Source organism: Leucopleurus acutus (genome assembly GCF_964270905.1).
Source record: "Leucopleurus acutus genome assembly, chromosome: 7".
NCBI lineage: Eukaryota > Metazoa > Chordata > Mammalia > Artiodactyla > Delphinidae > Leucopleurus > Leucopleurus acutus.
The window spans coordinates 25,772,588-25,793,996 of record NC_139150.1 but is presented as its reverse complement, the minus strand read 5'-3'; the positions used below and the strand labels follow the sequence as shown (position 1 = coordinate 25,793,996).

General features: G+C 37.5%; 1 protein-coding gene across 1 annotated transcript in view; it reads left to right on the top strand.

The window, feature by feature from the left end:
* The window catches only part of RAD23B (RAD23 homolog B, nucleotide excision repair protein), a 45,324-nt gene extending 24,594 nt beyond the window's left edge, over positions 1–20,730 (top strand). The window contains exons 7-11 of the mRNA XM_082842120.1: positions 6,112–6,239; positions 9,502–9,634; positions 11,496–11,623; positions 13,197–13,367; positions 18,298–20,730. Of these exons, the coding sequence (XP_082698246.1) occupies positions 6,112–6,239; positions 9,502–9,634; positions 11,496–11,623; positions 13,197–13,367; positions 18,298–18,411 (674 nt within the window). The 3' untranslated portion in view covers positions 18,412–20,730. The remainder of the gene's footprint in view (positions 1–6,111; positions 6,240–9,501; positions 9,635–11,495; positions 11,624–13,196; positions 13,368–18,297) is intronic.
* Positions 20,731–21,409: the final 679 nt, after the last annotated feature.

The window sequence follows — 21,409 nt, the reverse complement described above, 5'->3', positions numbered from 1 at the left end:
TGTAGGTTTTAAATGAGGTTTTAACAAAGTTTGATCTGTGTACAGGTTTATTACAAAGTATCTTTGAAATGAGTATAAGATGTTACTAAATCTGTCTCACATTTCATCTTTATTCACCTCCAGCCTTCATTCCACCTTGTAGCCTTATAGGTCCCCATCTGCATCTTGTTGCTTGTATTGTACTTGCAGTGAAAGTGCCTTTTTATCCCGACTTTCAGTTTTACCTGTTGAATAATGTCTTTCCATCCTTCCCTTCACATCTAATCTGTCAAAATCAATTTGGGGTTTTTTGCCCATTTTCCCACTGTAACTATACCTGGTACAGTGCCTGCTATAAGTACTCATTATTGGTCTGTTGGGTGGCAACCCCATTCCTTCCCTTTGGTACTCTTCTGTACTACATGAAATGGTAGGGAGGTAGAAGGCGGGGAACAGGTGGGAATGGCAGCTTCAGTAGAGTATGGGCTCCTGGATTCCTTGTTTAGCTGCTACAGCAGCAAGGTTCCAACAGCAGTAGTATCTCACAAGTTATGGGATTGGCCCTCTGACCTAATTGAACTTGAACTCCATGGTGCCCTCATTGCCATGGAAAATGGCTGGCTGATTTCCCATAGCACATAGGGGCAAAATAGTTGTTTAATCAACTTAAGATCACCTGGATGTACCAAACCCACATTCCTATCTTTGAGAGACTGTTCTCTGGGATTACTCTGCTTCATATGAGTTAGTGTCCAACAATCAGGAAAACAGAAATCACTCTATTTCAAACAGGAAAAGGCTTAATCTTAGGAGATTGTTACAGAGGTGCTGAAACAGCTCAAGATTACCCAGAGATGAGTAAAGGGCTCTGAAACCAGCTAGCACGTGCCCCTGCTGCTGTCGGAGGCTGTGGCTGTTGCCGTTGCTGCTTCAGCTGGAATGCACTGATGCTGCTGGGCGGAAGCCCAGGAGTCCACAGCTCTAGCTGCTCCTGCTCTAGTCTCTGGTGGTGGTGTCTTACCTTTTACACCTTGCATCTCTTAGAACAGCAGTTCTCAACTGTATGGTCTCGAGACCCCTTTACTCTTTCATCTTTAATTTATCCAGTCTTTGTGTTGATACCTTGCTTCTTTAAATATTTCTTCTTTGACTTCTGTGACACCACTCTTTTCTTGAACCGTACCTCTGACTATTCCTTCTCAGGCGAATTCTGGTTAATTCTTTCTATCTCACCTGGCTTTTAAATGTATGAGTTTTCTTTGGTTCTGCTCTAGGTCATAGTTCAAAGTTCAGACATGGGAATGGCAAATACCACCCATATACAGTTGACACTTGAACAACACAGGGGATAGGGGCGCCAACCCCATGTAGTCAAAAATCCATCTATAACTTTACAGTCAGGCCTCTGTATCCACGGTTCTGCATCTGCAGAGTCAACCAACTATGGATCATGTAGTAGTGTACTAGGAATAGACTTAATCTGATTATTAGTGGATCTATGCAGTTCAAACCCATATTGTCCAAGGGTTAACTGTACTACAAGCATTCTCAAAATTAAAACTCTAGTACATATCTCCCTCTGACTTCCCAGACTCATTCTTTAAGCTGCCAGCTGGAAAACCTATAACCTCCACAAACTCCTTAGGTTCCAAATTTATTCATTTTTAATTCCCCCATCTGATTCTTCTCCTTTGTTCCCTTCTTGCTTGCATCATCTTCCACTCTCTACCAAAGTATTGGCATCATCCTTGACCCTCTGCCTCTCTTGGCCCAGTGAGGCCAGGAGTCCTATTGATCCTCCTTCCTAAAGTCTCCGGAATATTTGTTTCTACTGCCACTTAATTGCCTTGGTTCATGTCCTTACCTTACTGATGCTCTTCTGTTACCCTCTTTTAGCTGTTCTATTCTCTGCCACAGTGGAGTTTCTAAAAGGCAAATCTAAATGAGGTCCTTGTTCCTTTCACAGCACCTCCTAACCTAGAAGATAAGTACAAGACTTTTTTTTTTTTAATATTTATTTATTTTTGGCTGTGTTGGGTCTTAGTTGCGGCATGTGGAATCTTTCATTGCGGCGTGCAGGCTCTTAGTTGCAGCGCGTGGGCTTCTCTCTAGTTGTGGTGCGTGAGCTCAGTAGTTGCATCATGCGGGCTTAGTTGCCCTGCGGCCTGTGGTTTCTCAGTTCCCCGACCAGGGATCGAACCCACATCCCCCGACCAGGGATCAAACCCACATCCCCAGGGATCAAACCCACATATACCTCTGTATTGGAAGGCGGATTCTTAACCACCAGGGAAGTCCCCCAAAACTCATTCTTAATGACATCTTCTTCATCACTTCATCATTAGCTCTGTCTCATGTTGTTCATTGCCCCTAATTTTTCTAGGAGTCATTTCCCTCATACTTTCAGGATCTAAAGAGTATCAAACTTGAGCGTAGGCATTTCTTTTTGAGTTTTAATAACTTAGTCGACTAAGAAGTGTGATTTTAGGACGCATAGCATCAAGGAGAGGCATGGGAGCTCTGGAGTCTAGACAGCTTGTGTTTGTGTCTCTGCACCATGACTTAACAGCCGTTGATCAAATTGTTAATCTTTCTAAGCCTCAGCCTCATAATCTTTAAAAGGAAGGGAAAATAAACCTTTCTTATAGAGTTCCTGTAAGAAGTAAATGAGAAACACTACGTTAAAATAGTACAGTTATGATACTCCACAACTCTTAATTTTGTTTATTATTGATAATATTTTCTGTTTCTGGGAACTAGATTACTGAAAGTGTATTGGCACCTGAGTGATTTGTGCTAGAATTATATCAGTGGGTATTTTAAAAGATAAAAATAGCTTAAGTACTTTATGGAATAGGTAGGGAAAAGTCATTACTCTAAACCAAGGTATCAAATGCTGAATTTGCTCAGTGATACTTAGTTTTTTAAGCTATGCTTTCGTAGTTACTAGATAACTTTATTGAAAATTTTGCCATCAACAAAGTAGAAAGGCAACTTATGGAATGGGAAAAAATATTTGCAAACCATGTATATAATAAGAGGTTAATATCCATGATATATAAAGAACTCATACAACTCAATAGCAAAAAAAAAAACCAAACCAATTTAAAGTGGGCAAAGTACTTGAATAAACATTTCTGCAAAGAAGATATACAAAAGACCAACAAGTATATAAAAAGATGCTTAACATCACTAGTTGTTAGGAAAATGCAAATTAAAACCACAATGAGATACCACTTCGGGCCTGTTAAAATGGCCATCATCAAAAAGACGAGGTATAGCAAATGCTGGTGAGGATGTGGAAAAAGGGAACCCTTGTAAACCGTTGGTGGGATTGTAAATTGGTGCAGCTACTATGGAAAACAGCATGGTGGTTCCTCAAAAATTAAAAATGGAACTACCATATGATCTAGCAGTTCCAGTTCTGGGAATCTATCTAAAGGAAATGAAAGCACTAACTTGAAAAAATACCTGCATCCCCATGTTCATAACAGCATTATTTACAATAGCCAAGACATGGAACAAACCTAAATGTCCATCGATGGATGAAGAAGCGGGGTTGTGTGTGTGTGTACACATAATGGGGTATTACTCAGCCATAAAAAGTGAGGAGTTTCTGCCATTTGCAACAACATGGATGGACCTTGAAGGTATTATGCTAAGTGAAATAAGTCAGAAAGACAGCTCCTATAGGATCTCACTTATATGTAGACTCTTCAACAAAACAAATCATCAAACTCAAAGTGGTTTCCAGAGGCAGAGGATGGGGGATAGGAAGTTGGAAGAAGATGGTCAAAAAGTACAAACTTCCAGTTATAAGATAAATACTAGGGATGTAGTGTACAACATGATGACTAGGTAGCTAGCATTGCTGTATGGCATATAGGAAAGTTTTTGAGAGTAAATCCTGAGTTCTCGTCACAAGGAGAAAAAATTTTTTTCTTTTTTTTGTATCCATATGAGAAGATGGATGTTAGCTGAACCTGTTGTAATCATTTCACAATATACGTAAGTCAAGCCATCATGCCCTATGTCTTTCACTTATACAGTGATGTATGTCAATTATTTCTCAATGAAACTGGGTTGGGGGGGTAGATAGACCAGAGTTTTAGTGTAATATACTATATGAAATAAGAAAAAATTCTGCAGAAAAAAATCATTCAACTGATTTTGTCACCTGTATATCAGGGAAACAGTAAAGCAAAAATGGCATGGTCCCTAGCAAGGTTGAACCTGTGATGGGGGAAAGAAAATAGAGTGAAACATAAAATAAATTGCAAATCATGATAAATGATATTTAAAAAATTAATGGCTTCCATAAAGAAGAACAAAAGGCACTTATATTTAGGCTAGTCAGGCAGTACCTCTCTGAGACTGTAGCGTTTAAATTGAGAACTGGAGCATGTAAAGGAACAGACCATCAAAGAAGCCTGGTGTGTGTGAAGGTCCTGGGGCAGAAGCTGTGACTTGTGAAGCAAGAAATGGATTGTTTGGAGTGTGGCACATGCAGGGTTGTTGAGGTTGGGAGTCCAAAATGAGATTAGGTTTTCTTTCTTAAAAGCTCACTTTTGCAACTGGCTGAAGAATGGATTGTAGGCTTGGGGGCAGGAGAGGAAGCAGGGCATAATCTAGACCAGAGATTGTTGTGGACTGGTCTTGAGTTAAGGCAGGGAGAAAGAGGAAGCTTGATAGGTTTGGGGTATATTTTAGAGATAGGACCTACCAGGTATGCTAGTGGATTAGATGCAGAAGGAGGGGAAAGGGAATTGAAATCACCAAGGTTTCTGGTTCAAGCACTTGGATGGGTAGAGGTGCTGCTAATTGAAGTGGAGAAGGCAGATGATAAATGGTGGGGCATGTTTGAGGGGGAATCTTTGAGATCCAAAGTCACATGCTGGTATTGGTTGTGGAGTGAGCAGAATGTGAGAAGTGGACACCGCGTGTACAGACAGCTATGGCTGTGAAGGGAGGAGAGCAGACGGATGGACCAATTCCTGAAAGAGAATTGGGATGCAGTCAAGGGAGGCGTGTTTTTGTTTTTAGGATGACATTCTAGGACATAGTTAACTGCTGATCAAGATAATTAGGTGGGCAGGAAAGGGTGGGAGATGGACAAGAAGTGTGGTAGCTTTAAGTTTAGTGGGAGAGAGTTGGCTTTCTTTAAATCAGAGTGTTGTCTGACATTTCCATGAAGTGAGTCAGAGTTGGAGAGATCCTGTGGGAAATGCCTTACAGGGATAATTGTACCAGTTTTATACGGTATGGGACATTCTAACTTTCTAGCTTCCAACCTCCTTTTCCCCTCTGCTTTGATAACGGAAGGTGTCCAAGGAAAACAACTTATTACAGCACAGTTGATTTTGTGAAGTGTCCCTGCGACTTGTTCTCAAAAATCAGTTCATCTGTCTCTTCTTCCAGTTTGCCTGCCCTGACTTGCTAATTCTTTTCTGTGTTTGTGCTACACTTGATATTTTTATTATGTGTATTAAACATACTGTATTTTCCATTGCTGCTCTGTACCACAACTTAGTGGTATAAAACAACAGGTTTATTATCTTATTATAGTACTGTAGGTTAGAAGTCTGGTATGGAGCTCACTGGGCTAAAATCAGAGCTGCATTCCTTTCTGGAGACTCTAGGGGAGAATTTGTTCTGTGTCCTTTCCAACTTCTAGAGGCTGACCACATATCTTGGCTCATATCCCTTTCCTCTGTCATCAAAGGTGGCAGCATAGCATCTCTGACCCTGCTTTTGTCCCTCTCTTCCTTACATCTATTTCTCCGACCCTCTCATCTGTTTCCCTCCTACTTTTAAGGACCCTTAAGATTACATCGGACCCACCCAGGTAATCCAGGATGATTTCCCTATCTTAAAGTCAGCTGATTAGCAACCTTAATTCCCTTTTGCCTTGTAACCTGACTTACTTAATAGTTTCCAGGGATGGGAGGGGGTGGATTATTCTACCTACCACATATATGTTGTAGTTGATAACTGTTACTCATCTTTGTATTCCTGGCACTGTAGTGCCTGAAACAGTGTATACGTATATGCACTCACATTACATGGAGATTGTTTATTTATTAAATTTTCTTTCTCTTTCCCCTTCTTCCACCCACACACACCTTTTTTTAGTGACAGGTCAGTCTTACGAGAATATGGTAACTGAGATCATGTCAATGGGCTACGAACGAGAGCAAGTAATTGCAGCCCTGAGAGCCAGTTTCAACAACCCTGACAGAGCAGTGGAGTATCTTTTAATGGTGAGAAACATTTTGCTTTCTTTGTTCTAGTTGTTTAAGAACAAAATCTCAAAGAAACAGAGATTTTAAAGGGATAGTAACAATTCAGAAGATAATAATGATGTATGCTAGATAATTTACATAACGCTTTTATTTTTCTTAGTATGTTAACATTTTGTGTTAATAAAATGTAACCTCTTCTAAAAGATTTTGATAGGATTTTCAATTAGAAAACAACGTGGCTAAATGGGTTGTAAAATTTGCTATCCACTTGGAGTAGTACCCTCAAAGGATGACAGCTGTGTGTTAGAGGGGTAGGGGTGGGGCAGATTTTAAATCTAATTGAATCCAACATTTTAGTAGCTTTTTTGCCTGCCAAGCATAATCCTGGATGTGCTATTTAGAGCAAAAGTTTCAAGTTGGAAGCCCAAGCCAAATTTTGTACTATGTGTAAATTTCTTAATTAGTTGCCAGCTTTTAAAAACTGGGAGATTTCACTTAAAAGTTCAGATAATCTGGTTTATCTGGACAACTCAGATCCCAGATTTAGGAAAAGTTTTAGGTTGTAGACTCTTTAATTCACTGTCTTCCTGTCCATTCCCTGTTACCTGACAGCATCATGCATTTAATTTAATGTATGAAATTATGACTGGTTCTGTTGGCATTTGAATTGTTAGCTTATTTATAGTCAGTAGCAGTCGAGGGAATTTTGAATAAATTATTGGGTTTTGTTTTCTACTAATGAAGGTTTTTGAGAAATAGATTGTTGTGGGCATGGACTGAAACCCGTGATATTTTATGACAATGAATGTCTGTTTTACAAATGTGACATGGGTCAAAAGCAAAGTGTAGAAGTTTGCAATAACATTGGATTAACTTTTTAGTCTTAACATTTTATTCTATAATTCTTTGGTGTGTTGGAATATTATCAAAAGTCTCAATTACCTTAAATATCATCTCAGATCCTAACTCTTCGGGGAATACCATCCACAAGTTTAATCCATTCCTTTGTTTCCAGTTGTACTTCTGTTAGAAACTCCTTTTGAGAGCGTAGTTTCAGGAGAGTCCCTGTCACGAGCAGATAAGATAACTGTGCTTCTCTACCACCAGTCATTTGCCTACTTATTTGCATGAGAGTCACAAAATCTTTTCTTAGCATATCATTTGAATTCTTTTTCCCATTGTCCTCTTGAGAGTCTTTAAAATGCTGGCAGTTCATTTAATTATCATTTTGTTTGAAATTGAGGAATCATACTGGATTGATAGTTACTGTGGATCTGTTTGTGGTTGCCGCTCATTCCTCCCCTCCCCCCAAAAATACATATTATGTTAAAATATTGCCTTTCCTTTCATAGAATGGCTCTAATTTATACCTGATTTGGAATTCTGCATAAATTTAATGATATCAAATATTTTGATCTAATAGATTTGAAATTTTGAGGTATAAAAAAATGGATCACTCTTCACAGTTGCTGCTATTTAGCATCAAATACAAATGAATAGATGAGAGATAAGTTCATGAAACAGTTTAAAGTTTTATATATTTACTGTTTGTTTCATAGACTGGAAAAAAGGGGCTACCTTTAACTGTTACTAGTTTTTGACACTTCTGTGTAAGTGAGGGTGAGTGTATGGGAAAGGAGAAATAATGATCTAATAAAGGGCTAAATACTATGAGAATTTGAGGTAGATCTGTAGCAATGGTGATTAACTTTTTAGTTTAACAAACTTGTTTGAGAATTTGATGGAGGCTTTTGGATCCTCGGTCTATATAGTTTGTTAGCACTTGATAGCTCCTCATCTAAGGGTTTGAATTGGTGGATTGTGAAAAACATTTGTTTGCAATGCCTACAATAAACTTCTAATATAGGCAGCCATTATCCTGCTGTTTATTACCGTTCATTCTTCATATGTTTATGATTTTGGCTTCTGATTTACTGGGAAATGGAAGCAATTACTATTACCATCTCATATTCAAATACAATATTTTCTCCTTTATTCTCCTTCCAAAATCTATGAAGATTTCATAAAGACTTTAATAAGTTATATATGAGAAGTCTTATAAATCGTTTATCAAAATAGGGGTGTTCCAAAAATCTTAGTGCAGTTTTAAGTTATAATAACTTCAGAAGATAAATGCCACAAACTTAGAAAAAGCATTACCTAAATACTTAATTATTTAAGATTCTTTTATACCTATTTACTTTTTTTTTTGGCTGCGCCATGCAGCTTGTGGGATCTTAGTTCCCTGACCAGGGATTGAACCCATGCCTTTGGCAGTGAAAGTGTGGAGTCCTAACCACTGAACCTCTAGGGAATTCCCTTTATTTTTTGTAATTTTTGAATAATCAATTTTAAGTTTTTGTATGTGATACATTTCTAGATGACGCTTTCTCAGAACCATGGATCAGTAGAGGACATCCTCCTCACTTGGCTGCTGTCATCACCTGCTCTGTCTCCATTAGACTCTTTTTCCAGTGATCACTTCACAACTGCCATGTGTGCATCAAAATCTCTTTGGATGATCTTAAGGCTAGGGTTAAAAATACAATCCTTTCTGTCACTGAGCTGGTGAAAGTTTCTGTGAGGTTCAAAAATCAATTAGAGTGATATATAACATAAAAGCCAGATGTGTCTAATTTTAATAAGATTTGTGTTGATACTTTGAAAATTTAAATAATTAGCCTTATAATGTTAGACACCATTACTTCTATGCAAGTTTAGGGTCTTGCCCAATACTTTGGTGTTAGATGTTAACATGTGTTGCTGGATAAACATTTCATGATTTATTTTTTTAATTGCAAAATTGTTTACTTTATATCCTAGATGTACACTGTCTAGTAGGGTAGCTGTTGAGTACTATCAAGTACAAGTAGCTATTTAAATGTAAGAAAATTAAAAGTAAGTTAAAATTTTAAGTGTCTCAGTACCATTAGCCACATTTCAAGTTCTCAGTAGCTACTTGGGGCTAATGGGTATTTTATTGGACAGCATAGATATAGAGCTGTTCCGTCATCATGGAAAGTTCTGTTGGACAATGCTACTGTATATTATAGCAGTATGGGTTTATCTATACCACATTGAGGCCATTTCTAATCTGATTTGAGTATGTGAAGATTTCAGATATGTCTTGATCCTTTACATTTAATTGAAGCAGACATCTGTTTGATGCTTTTAGAAATTAGACAAGGATATTAAATAGATGCATAAGTCTCTTACTCCGTGTAATATTTAACTAACTTTGAATGATGAGCTATGTTAAAGCTTGGAAATTGTGTTATAGGGAATTCCCGGAGATAGAGAAAGTCAGGCTGTGGTTGACCCCCCTCCAGCAGCGAGTACTGGGGCTCCTCAGTCTTCAGTGGCTGCAGCAGCAGCAACTACGACAGCAACGACTACGACAACAAGTTCTGGAGGTAAAGTGGAATCTTTCAATGGGGAGGAAATGGTCCTGAATCTTTAGTAAAAAATAATTTAATCTAAAATACTTTTGAGATGAGGTTCATTCCCAGAGCATCTCAGTAACTCTTAAATTCTCTATTCAGTGTTAGAGAAGGGCCCAAAAGAAATTATACTAAGTGGATATAAAAGATATTCTCATTTATATTAAACATCATTACTACAGTTTTGGTAAAGGGCATATTCTGTTTAGCTTATTCTAAGGAAGAGATGCTTTCCAGTTTGCATTTAGTGTTATATTCTGAAGCCGTTTGGAACGGTTTGCTCACCTTGTCTCTTTCTCTCCCAGTAAATGTCTTCAAAGCCAGTAGGATCTTAATGGTTATTATAGAACCAAGGAAATAAAACCTGGGAGGTTTAATATCTTGAATCTAGAGGTGAAAGCAGAGCTTGAATTCAGGTGTCTTTACAGCACCCACTCTTCCATTGGCAAAGGTTTGACTAGAAAGCAAAGCCTGGAGCCCGTGGTAGTCCTAGGAATTATTTAATGCTCTCTTTCATTATTTCTTTGTAAAATTGATAAAGTAATTCAAACTGTTACTTTTATTTTATTTTATTTTTTTATTTTATTTTATTTTTTTGGCGGTACGCGGGCCTCTCCCTGTTGTGGCCTCCCGCTATTGTGGCCTCTTGCGTTGCGGAGCACAGGCTCCGGACGCGCAGGCCCAGCGGCCATGGCCCACAGGCCCACGGGCCCAGCCGCTCCGCGGCGTGCGGGATCCCCCCAGACCGGGGCACGAACCCGTGTCCCCTGCATCGGCAGGCAGACCCTCAATCACTGCGCCACCAGGGAAGCCCCCAAACTGTTACTTTTGAAGAGATCATTCTTTTATGTATTTCCTAGCTCTAATTGTGGCAGTCATCTCTGGTTGACAGAAATCCCTAAGCACTTTGTGTGCAGTCTCCCGGAGGATAGGCTCTCATTTCCTGAGATTCAGCATGGAAATAGAAGAGGAGGCCACAGCTTTGGTTCAGATTTGGGGTGCTATCCCATTCAGTGGCAGTTATTGGGTAACTTAGTTTCTGAGTCTTGTTTTCTTCTTCTGTAAAACTGGTGTTACACAAAGAAGAATAAATAACCATATGATGTGGCCTTTTTTTTTTTTTTTTTTTCTTGGCGGTACGCAGGCCTCTCACTGCTGTGGCCTCTCCCATTGCGGAGCACAGGTTCCGGATGCGCAGGCCCAGTGGCCATGGCCCCCGGGCCCAGCCACTCCGCAGCATGCGGGATCTCCCCGGACCAGGGCACGAACCCGCGTCCCCTGCATCGGCAGGTGGACTCTCAACCACAGCGCCACCAGGGAAGCCCGATGTGGCCATTTTTAATTTGAATGATTGTCTTGAATAATTTAGATGACAGTGTACATCTAAAAAATTCTCATTACTCTTAGTAACCTCAAAAGCATAATTCTTTTGAATGCAATTAAAGTAGGTAAGTTTTTTGTGTTTCTTAATCCTGGTATATATTTTTCTTAGGAACTTTTGAGCATCAAGAACAACTTTTAATACTTTTTATTTTGATAGAGTGCACGAAGGGCACAAGTTCTCCGTGTTACTTGATAATATTGAGTGCCCAGGGCAATTGTAGGAAAACTTTGGTTTTTTAGTGTTCTGTACTCTCTACCTTAGCTAATAGGAATAATTTCTGCAGTATGAGACTTGCGAGCTGGTGCAGTTTGAAGATGTTTTCATTATTTACTTCATTTTATATACATCTGAGAATTCAAATCATATTTTTTCTTAACAGTGTTTGCTGTCTAGATTATGTTTGTATATGTAATTGCTATTTTTGTTTAAAAATGTTCATGTGTATTTTAGGACACCCTCTTGAATTTTTACGGAATCAGCCTCAGTTTCAACAGATGAGACAAATTATTCAACAGAATCCTTCCCTGCTTCCAGCATTGCTACAACAGATAGGTCGAGAAAATCCTCAGTTACTGCAGGTGACTATTTAATCAGTTAATTTCCAAAAATGGGTTTAGAGTATATCACATTTTGTAGAAGTCCGTGAGCACCCCTTCTCCTTCACCAAGTCTATAAACTGTTCTTCTAAGCTGCACTTAGTAGAACATGCTATAGATAGATGTACTGATAAAACGAGAATTGGGGGTGGGGATTGGGTTAGATATTTGTTTGGGAAACACCTTATTACAGAATCTGAGAAACTCTAGCAAAAAGAAATGTTTAACTGTCTAGGTCTCTCTTTCCCAAGCTTATTACTAGTGGCGCACTACCTCATAGAAAATATACCTGTGGGCTTATTTTATTTTATTTTTATTTATTTATTTTTTTGTGGTACGCGGGCCTCTCACTGTTGTGGCATCTCCCGTTGCGGAGCACAGGCTCAGCAGCCATGGTTCATGGGCCTAGCCACTCCGCGGCATGTGGGATCTTCCCAGACTGGGGCACGAACCCGTGTTCCATGCATTGGCAGGCGGACTCTCAACTACTGAGCCACCAGGGAAGCCCTGTGGGCTTATTTTAATGCTCAGGTCATGAAATATTTGAGTTTTGTATAGCAGCAGTCCCCAACCTTTTTGACACCAGGGACTGGTTTCGTGGAAGACAATTTTTCCATGGACCAGGGTCGGGGGATGATGGTTTCGGGATGATTCAAGCACATTACATTTATTGTGCACTTTATTTCCCTTATTATTACATTGTAATATATAATGAAATAATTATACAACTCATCATAATGCAGAATCAGTGGGAGGCCTGAGCTTGTTTTCACTTGCCACTCACTGATAGGGTTTTGATATGAGTCTGCAAGCAGTTGATTTATTATGGTCTCTGTGCAGTCAAACCTCTCTGCTAATGATAATCTGTATTTGCAGCCGCTCCCCAGCGCTAGCATCACCACCTCAGCTCCACCTCAGATCATCAGGCATTAGATTCTCATAAGGAGCGCGCAGTTCATAGTAGGGTTTGCGCTCCTATGAGAATCGAATGCCTCTGCTGATCTGACAGGCGGAGCTCAGGCGCTAATGGGGGGCAATGGGGAGCGGCTGTAAATACAGTTAAAGCTTGGCTCGCTTGCCCGCCACCCGCTCGCTCGCTCACCTCCTGCTGTGCAGCCCAGTTCCCAACAGGCCACAGACCAGTACCGGTCCATGGCCCGGGGATCACGGACCCCTGTTATAGCATTCTACTGCCTACTAGTGTGGAGGATAAAATATATATATATATATATATATATATATATATATATATATATATAAAACTTCTATTTTTTCTTATACATCAAGTAGTTTTTTAACAATGACGGGGGTGGTGGGAGTGTTTATGAAAGAGAATTTGGATTCTTTTAATTCTTCACTGTTTACCTCAGAAATACGAAGTTTCTTTAATGTACAAGAAATCATATCCTTCCAAAGACTGAATAATCCAGAATCATTCTAAAATAATGCAGTTGCAAAGTTAGAACTTTCTCTCTTATTTGTATTAGAATTCTTATTTTCCTGAAGATACTTTATATCAGTGTCTTGTTTTTCTCTGTCCTTCAAATCACTGCAGCAAATTAGCCAACATCAGGAGCATTTTATTCAGATGTTAAATGAACCAGTTCAAGAAGCTGGTGGTCAAGGAGGAGGCAGTGGAGGTGGCAGTGGAGGAATTGCAGAAGCTGGAAGTGGTCATATGAACTACATTCAAGTAACGCCTCAGGAAAAAGAAGCTATAGAAAGGGTGAGTTTCAGTAAAACTTAGAAATTCAGTTCCTAGTCACACTAGCCACATTGCAGGTGCTCAGTAGTCACATGGGATTAGTGGCTCCTGCACTGGATAGCCCAGATATAGAGTATTTCCATCACAGTAGATAGCTCTTACTGGACAGAGCCAAATAGAGCATTATTAACCTAGGGACTGCAGTGGAGACAGTCTCTTCTCAGCCCTGCTCTCCATTGTGTTCTTTGTGAAGCCAAGGGACTAGCACTGAATACCAGTCTAGCATGAAATAGTTATGAATATATCAAGAAACTAAAATTTTCATTGATGTTTTAGAAAAATGATCTTAAAGTATATGCCCAATTCAAGATTATCCATTTTTAATTTATATTTAAAATTTTATTTCACTGTTGTCTCTAAAATGTAAATAGATATGTATATGAATATTTTCATAAAATACATGTGTAGTAAACATCAGAACCTGGTATCCTGATTCTCTTTTCATCCTTATGTCTGCCCATACATGTGTCACTGCAGTAACCTAGTTTTTATGATACTGTGACTAGTCATTCATTTTTCTCTAGGCCCCATTGTTAACATTTGTAAATAGGAAATCATAGTACTTGCCCTGTCTTATCCTACAAAGTGTTTTGAGATGGAAATCAGAGAAAGTGCATTTTAACTTAATACTTAGAAAATCATTGGAACTATAATTAGTCTTTGTTTATGACAAACATATCAAGTGTTCAGGTTTGTAACTATGTATTTCTAAAAAGATACTTTATATATTGCAGTGTTATTTTTTCCCCCTCAAATAAATAGAAGTGAAAATAGACAATTGCCTCACTTGTTCTAGAGCAACTATTTTTGAGGTTACAGTTATCAAATCTTGATTTCTGTGTTGGAGAAATGTTTTCTTTTGTTGCTTGTGCTTTTGGTGTCATAGAAGAAAACATTGCCTAACCCAAGGTCAGAAGATTTAAGCCTCTATTTTGTCCAAAGAGTTTTATAGCTCTTATTACATTTATGTAATGTAAAATGCCTATAATCCATTTCGAGTTGCTTTTTGTTTACGGTGTGAGGTGTAGGAGCCTAGCTTCATTTCCTTTGCCTGTGTATATCCAGTTGCCCCAGCACCATTTATTGAAAATACTGTTCTTTCCCCATTAAATTGTCTTGGCATCCTTGTTGAAAATATGTTGACCATAAATGTGAGGGTTTATTTCTGGGCTTTCAGTTCTGTTCTGATCTATATGTTTATCCTTATGCCAGTCCTTCATTGTCTTGATTACTCTGGCTTTGTAAGTTTTGAAATCTGGAAGTGTGAGAGCTCCATATTTGTTCTTCTTTCCCAAGATTGTTTCGGCTCTGTGGTTCCCTTGCAATTTCATATCAATTTTAGGATTAGCTTGTCTAATTTCTGCAAAAAGAAAACTGGCTAGAATTTTGATAGATACTGTGTTTTTTTCTGTAGATCAATTTGGGGAGTATTGCCATGTTGGCAATATTAAGTCTTTACCAAGCCGTGAACACAGAATGGGATGTCTTTCCATATTGAATTTCCATAATTTCTTTAAGAAATTTCTTTAGTCTTCAGTTTGCTAAATTTATTTCTAAGTATTTTTATTCTTTATGATGCTGTTATAAAGAGAGTTGTTTTTCTTAATTTCATTTTTGGATTGTTCATTGCTAGTTATATAGAAATACAATTTAATTTTGTGTATCTTGCAACCTTTCTGAACTCATTTATTCTGATAATTTGTGTGTGTGTTCCTAAGGATTTCTATATGTAAGATATCATTTGCAGGTAGACGTAGTTTTACTTCTTTTTCAATCTGGATGTCCTTTATTATTAATATGTACATATTATATATATATATATATATATATATATATATATATATATTTGCTTAATTGTCCTATCTAGAACCGCCTCTGTATAGTTGAATAGCAGTGGTGAGAGCCAACATCTTTTATCTTGTTCCAGATCTTAGAGGAAAATAAAACATTTAGTCTTTCACCATTAAGTTTGATGTTAGCTGTGCGTTTCATTAGATTCCTTTTATCAGGTTGAAGAAGTTCTATTCCTAGTGTGTTGGATGTTTTTATCACAAAGGGTGTGGGATTTTGTCAAATTGTGTGTTGATTGAGATGGTTGTGTGGTTGTGTCCCTTTTCTGTTAATATGCCTTATTACGCTGATGGATTTTTTTGTATGTTGGCCTAACCTTGCATTCCTGGGGTGTTGCTGGAATTGGCCTGCTAGTATTTTGTTGAGGATTTCTGCATCTGTATTCATAAGGAATATTGGTCTGTAGTTTTCTTGTGATGTCTTTGTCTGGTTTTGGTATCAGAGTAATATTGGCCTTACAGAATGAGTTCCCTCCTCGTCTGTTGTTTGGAAGAGTTTATGAAGAATTGGTGTTAATTTTTCTTTAAACGGCTGGTAGAATTCACCAGTGTAGTTATCTGGGCCTGGCTTTTGGGGAAGTTTTGTGACTACTAATTCAATCTCTTTGTTTGTCATAGGGCTATTCAGATTTTTCCTTTTTTTCTTGAGTCAATTGGGGTGGTTTTTATCTTTCTAGGAATTTGTCTATTTCATATATGTTATCTAGTTTGTTGGCATACAACAACTTAGTTGTTCTCAGTATTCCCTGATAGTAGTTTTTATTTCTATAAAAAGTGGTAATGTTCCAACATTTATTTTTGATTTTAGTCATTTGAATCCTCAGATTTCTTTTTTTTTCCCTGTCAGTTTAGGTAAAGGTTTGTCAGTGTTGTTGATTTAAAGAAAAAAAGTGAGAATTTTTGGTTTTGTTGATTCTGTGTTTTTTCTAGTGTCTATTTTATCTCCTTCTGCTTGCCTTGGATTTAGTTTTCTCTTTTTTTTCCTAGTTTCTTAAGGTTGAAGCTTAGATTATTGATTTTATATCTGTCTTAATACATAGGCATACCTCTTTTTATTGTACTTTGTTGCATTTTGCAGTTAATTGCATTTTTTATAAATTGAAGGTTTGTGGCAACCCTGTGCTGTCAGATGATGGTTAGCATCTTTCGGCAATGAAGCATTTTTTAATTAAAGTATGTACATTGTTTTTTTTAGACATGATGCTGCTGCACACTTAATAGACTACAGTATAGTGTAAACGTAACTTTCATATGCATTGGGAAACCAAAAATTCGTGTGACCCGCTTCATTGCGATATTCGCTTTATAGCAGTGGTCTGTAACCGAACCTGCAGTATCTCTGAGGTATGCCTGTAGATATTTATAGCTAGAAGGTTTCCTCCAAGCACTGCTACAGCAGCATCCCATAAGTTTTAGTGTGTTGTGGTTTTATTTTCATTCATCTCAAACTATTTTCTATTTTCTTCTGTCATTTTTTTCTTTGATCTGTAGGTTATTTAGGATTGTATCAGTTTCCACATTTATGAATTTTCCAAATTTCCTTCCATTGTTGATTTCTAAGTTCATTCCATCGTGGTCAGATAACATAATTTGTATAATTTTAATCCTTTTAAATGTATTGGGGCTTGTTTTATGGTTTAACATGGTCTTTATGGAGAATGTTCTGTGTATTCTTGAGAAGGATGTATAATTTGCTGTTGTTAAGTGTTCTCTAAATGTCTGTTAGGTCTGGTTGGTTTATAGTATTTTTCAAGTCTTCTATATCCTTGTCAGTCTTCTGCCTTCTCGTATGCATTACAGAACGTGGGGATATTAAAGTCTCCAACTATTGTTGAATTGGTTATTTCTCCCTTCAAGTCTGTCAGTTTTTGATTCATGTATTTGGGGGCTCTGTTGTTCTCTATGTTTATAATGAAGTCTTTCTGATTGTTTTATCATCATAAAATGTCCTTTGTTTTAGTACCACTTTTAATCTTAAAGTCTGTTTTGTCTGATATTAATATAGCCACTTCAGCTCTCTTTTTGTAACTGTTTGCATGGTGTATATCTTTTTCCATCCTTCTACTTTCAGCATATTTGTGTCTTTGAATCTAAAGTGTGTGTCTTGTAGAAGCAATATAGTTGGATCGTGCCCTATCTACCTTTTACTTCAGCTAGCCCAGCTTTAATCTGGACAAGACCTAGGTAACAAAATCATTTTTGAGTTTCTTCTCCTTTCATGGATGAATATAATCATGCTGAATCGGGACTTTAGCCCAGTTTTTAAAAGTCATTTCTTGATATAGTCTAATGCAAGACTATTGAGACAGTTGAGGAAGGGGGTTCATAAATAACATTTGGCTGACATAATAACATTTGGCTGTACCTAGGGAATTAGACAGTTGACCTGAGTGTTTAAAGGCTTTTAATAGCAGCAGTTACTGAGTTACAAGTGATTTTTAATAGACTAGAAAGACAAAAATTAAATGGGTCGTATCACCATTTAAAATGCTATAAAAATTAAGCAAATAAAAATCAAACACCATATGTCTTGATTTCAAAAATATATCATGTAATATTACTAATAATTGACCACCCATTTTTGTAGTATGAAGTGTTTCATAAGGCAAGGAGGTTGAGTAATATATGACCCTAATGAAAGATGTGGCTCTCTTTACAAATAATTAGCAACCTCTGGTTGCTCTCATCCATAGCTTCACCACTTATGTACTAAAAGCCATTTGATTTACAGATTTCTGTAAAGTCATTTATTTTTAAACCACCACAGAAGCTAATTTCTAGTGTTAATGCCAGTGAGTGTTATCAAAGTATCTGTTAGCCTAAGAGCTTTAACTAGGAACAAAGAATTTGTAGGTGGTTACAGGAAAGGGCCTGGGTTCTGTCTACCCCCTTGAATTGGACAAGGACTCCATATTCAGATAGGGGTGAATTCATGTAAAATTCTCAAGCTTCTTTGTGTCCTTTATAGTATGTTTTCAAGTGATGATCTGTCAGTAGTGCTATGCTGGACTCCATAATATGTTTTCTTTCTTTTCTTCCAGTTAAAGGCATTAGGATTTCCTGAAGGACTTGTGATACAAGCATATTTTGCTTGTGAGAAGAATGAGAACTTGGCTGCCAATTTTCTTCTACAGCAAAACTTTGATGAAGATTGAAAGGGACTTTTTTTTATCTCACACTTCACACCAGTGCATTACACTAACTTTGTTCACTGGATTGTCTGGGATGACTTGGGCTCATATCCACAATACTTGGTATAAGGTAGTAGATTCTTGGGGGTGGGGAGGGGGGTCTAGGATACAGGGCAGGGATAAATACCGTGCATGTCTGCTTCAATTAGCAGATGCCGCAGATCCACACAGCGTGTAAAATACTATACAACCAAAAGTCAGCTTTTGCAGGTCTTTATTTCCTCTATAAAACAGTAGGTAACTTTTCCTAGGTTTCACTCTTTTTAGTGTACTAGATCCAGAAATTTAGTGTAATGCCCTGCTTTATATTTCTTTGACTTAACAGTGGTTTCAGAAAGAATCTTTGCTACCTAGAATCTACAGTCCCTGTTTTATGGCAACACTGGATAATGGCTTTGTGAAATTAAAAAAAAAAAAAAATTGGAGCAACTGTAAACAGAAATGCCAAATTATTGATGGTTATTGTTGCTGCTTCAAATAAGTATAAAATTAATGTGTAAGAAAGCCCATTCTTTCATGATAAATACTTGGGGTTGAGGGGGGAGAGGGGGGAATCTTTTCTTAAAATGAAAATAATTACTGCTATTTTAAATTTCTTGATCATTGAATGTGAGACCCTTCTAACATGATTTGAGAAGCTGTACAAGTATAGGCAGAGTTATTTTCCTGTTTACATTTTTTGGGTTTGTTTTGGGGGGGAAATTGGTAGGTGTCTAATTACTGTTTACTTCATTGTTATATTGCAGTAAAAAGTTTTAAAACCACAGTTGCATGTTTGCTTTTGATGTATCCCGTTGTGGAATTAGCACTTTGGGGCCAATGGAGAAATGCAGCATTCACTATCCCTGTCTTCCCCTTCCCTCAGCAGAAATGTGTTTGTCAGCAAGTCATGAATTCCAACTGCTGCCTTTTTTAAAACCCACAAAATGCTGATTCAGTTCAAAATTAATGCAAATGTCTCAAAACTGGGTTTCTGATCTTTGTAAATGTTTTTCCTTATTAGATAAGAATGTATGACCATTAAAGTCATTTAGGATTATTTGCTTTCGAAAAGAGAAGGTGGACAGAACTATAATCTAGCATCCTTTATTGCATTGGACAGACTGGAGAAATCTTTTGGAAGGGCTGGGAGATGCGGCTGGAAAAGTACTTTGGAAAATATACAATCAAGATATCTCATGGCATATTAAAAGAAAAATCTTAATAGCAGTGTTGGCTTTTATTTGGATTTTTTTCATCTCAGCTTTTTTCTTTGGAATCTCCTTCATTGTCATTGTTATTTGATCATAAAGAGGGAACAGGTGTCTACTTGTTCAGTTTTTCAAATCTGTTTTCCTGAATATAAAAAAAACTGTTTAAAGAAATGTTTTTTTTCTACTATCTGATACTGAGTGAAGAAGATGAATTTGCACAGATTTCTTCCTGCATAATCTCTTAATAATACTTAGCACAGTTTGGTGACAACTTTTAAGCTTTTACGTCATGCACTCATGAACTATCTCATGAAAATAAATGAAACCATGATTTCTCCCCATGGTGTCATCATGTAGTTCAATCTTCACGTGTTTATTCCATAAACAAAACAGGACCTTTGGATTTTGTATTACCTGTATGTTTTATAATGGATTATGCAGAAATGTCTCAGAATAAAATGAGGATTTCTAAATATGTTCATCTTTCAAAGCAGAACAGTGAGTTGGGAAGAGGGCTGGCAGTTCTGGTGAGAAAATGGGATACTTTATTTTAACGATATTTTATCTGCCACTAATTGCTTAGAGCATAGTGAAAGCTGGAAAAGGGAAAAAACAACCAGCAGCAGCCTCTCTTTTCTCTGGAAAGTGACGGCAGAAGGTGATCGATCACATGGAGCTTTTGTCCTTGGACAACAAAACTACAAATAGTGGGATTAATAATTACCAGAAGACAGTTCAAGCCAAGTTTTGACCATTCTTTACAGTACTTTGTTTATCTGCTTAAAGAATCACCCATGACGCTATGAAAGAAATAGGCTTTTTGTGACCTTTTGCTGTTATCTTTTAATTTACAAACAATTTTGGTTAATCTAAGTGTCTACATGACTTTGGAATTTTGCATTTGAGGTATTCTGTCATCTGTTTCCTGAAATATATTTATTGTTGAGTTGCTTTGTGGAAAATGAGGAAGCTTAGGTTTATATTTGTTCAATTCTTATTGCCATCCCCTAGTCAAATATGTCTTTACATTGTTTAAAAATACTGAAGTGTTCCACCATACAATTTTTTCTTGTACTAGATGGCTAGGATTCTAGAGAATTAATTATAAAATATTTTCAATATATCCAACATGGCATTTCTCATTTTTTAAATGATTTTACCATATGGAATCTTAGATTGGAAGTTGATGGTGCCTCTATCACTTATCCTTCTGTTTTCTTCACTAATTGGTGAACATAGTGTGTAGGAGGCCAGGCACTAGGTCGATTTTATTGGGTCTCCTGTTTGTGTTCTCAGCTGAAATATCAACACAGAGATGGGATACTTGATAGAATGTAATCAAAGTTCATGAGAGCTTTTAGAGATTTCAGTGAGTTCCCTGTTTTCCATACTTCTTTTCTTGTATCAGCCAGCCTAAGATAGCTACAAAATATTCAACCCAAAGTAAGCAGTTTCGGGGAGTCTTTCATGACCACGTCTGTGTTCTGGTGAGGTCCCTAGCTGTGCATCTGAGGTACAATGTGTCCTTCCAATTGACGGCCCAGTGTCCATTTTGTTCCACTTTGTTCTAAGCCAGGGGCTGGCAAACTGCAGCCCCATGAGCCAAATCTGGCTCACCGTCTGTTGTATGAGCCATGAGCTAAGAATGGCCTTTACATTTTTTAATGTTTTTTGTTTTTGTGTTTGTTTTTACAAAAAGGATTTTATGACATGTGAAGATTTATTCAAATTCCAGTGTCCATAAATAGTTTTATTGAAACGCAGGCATG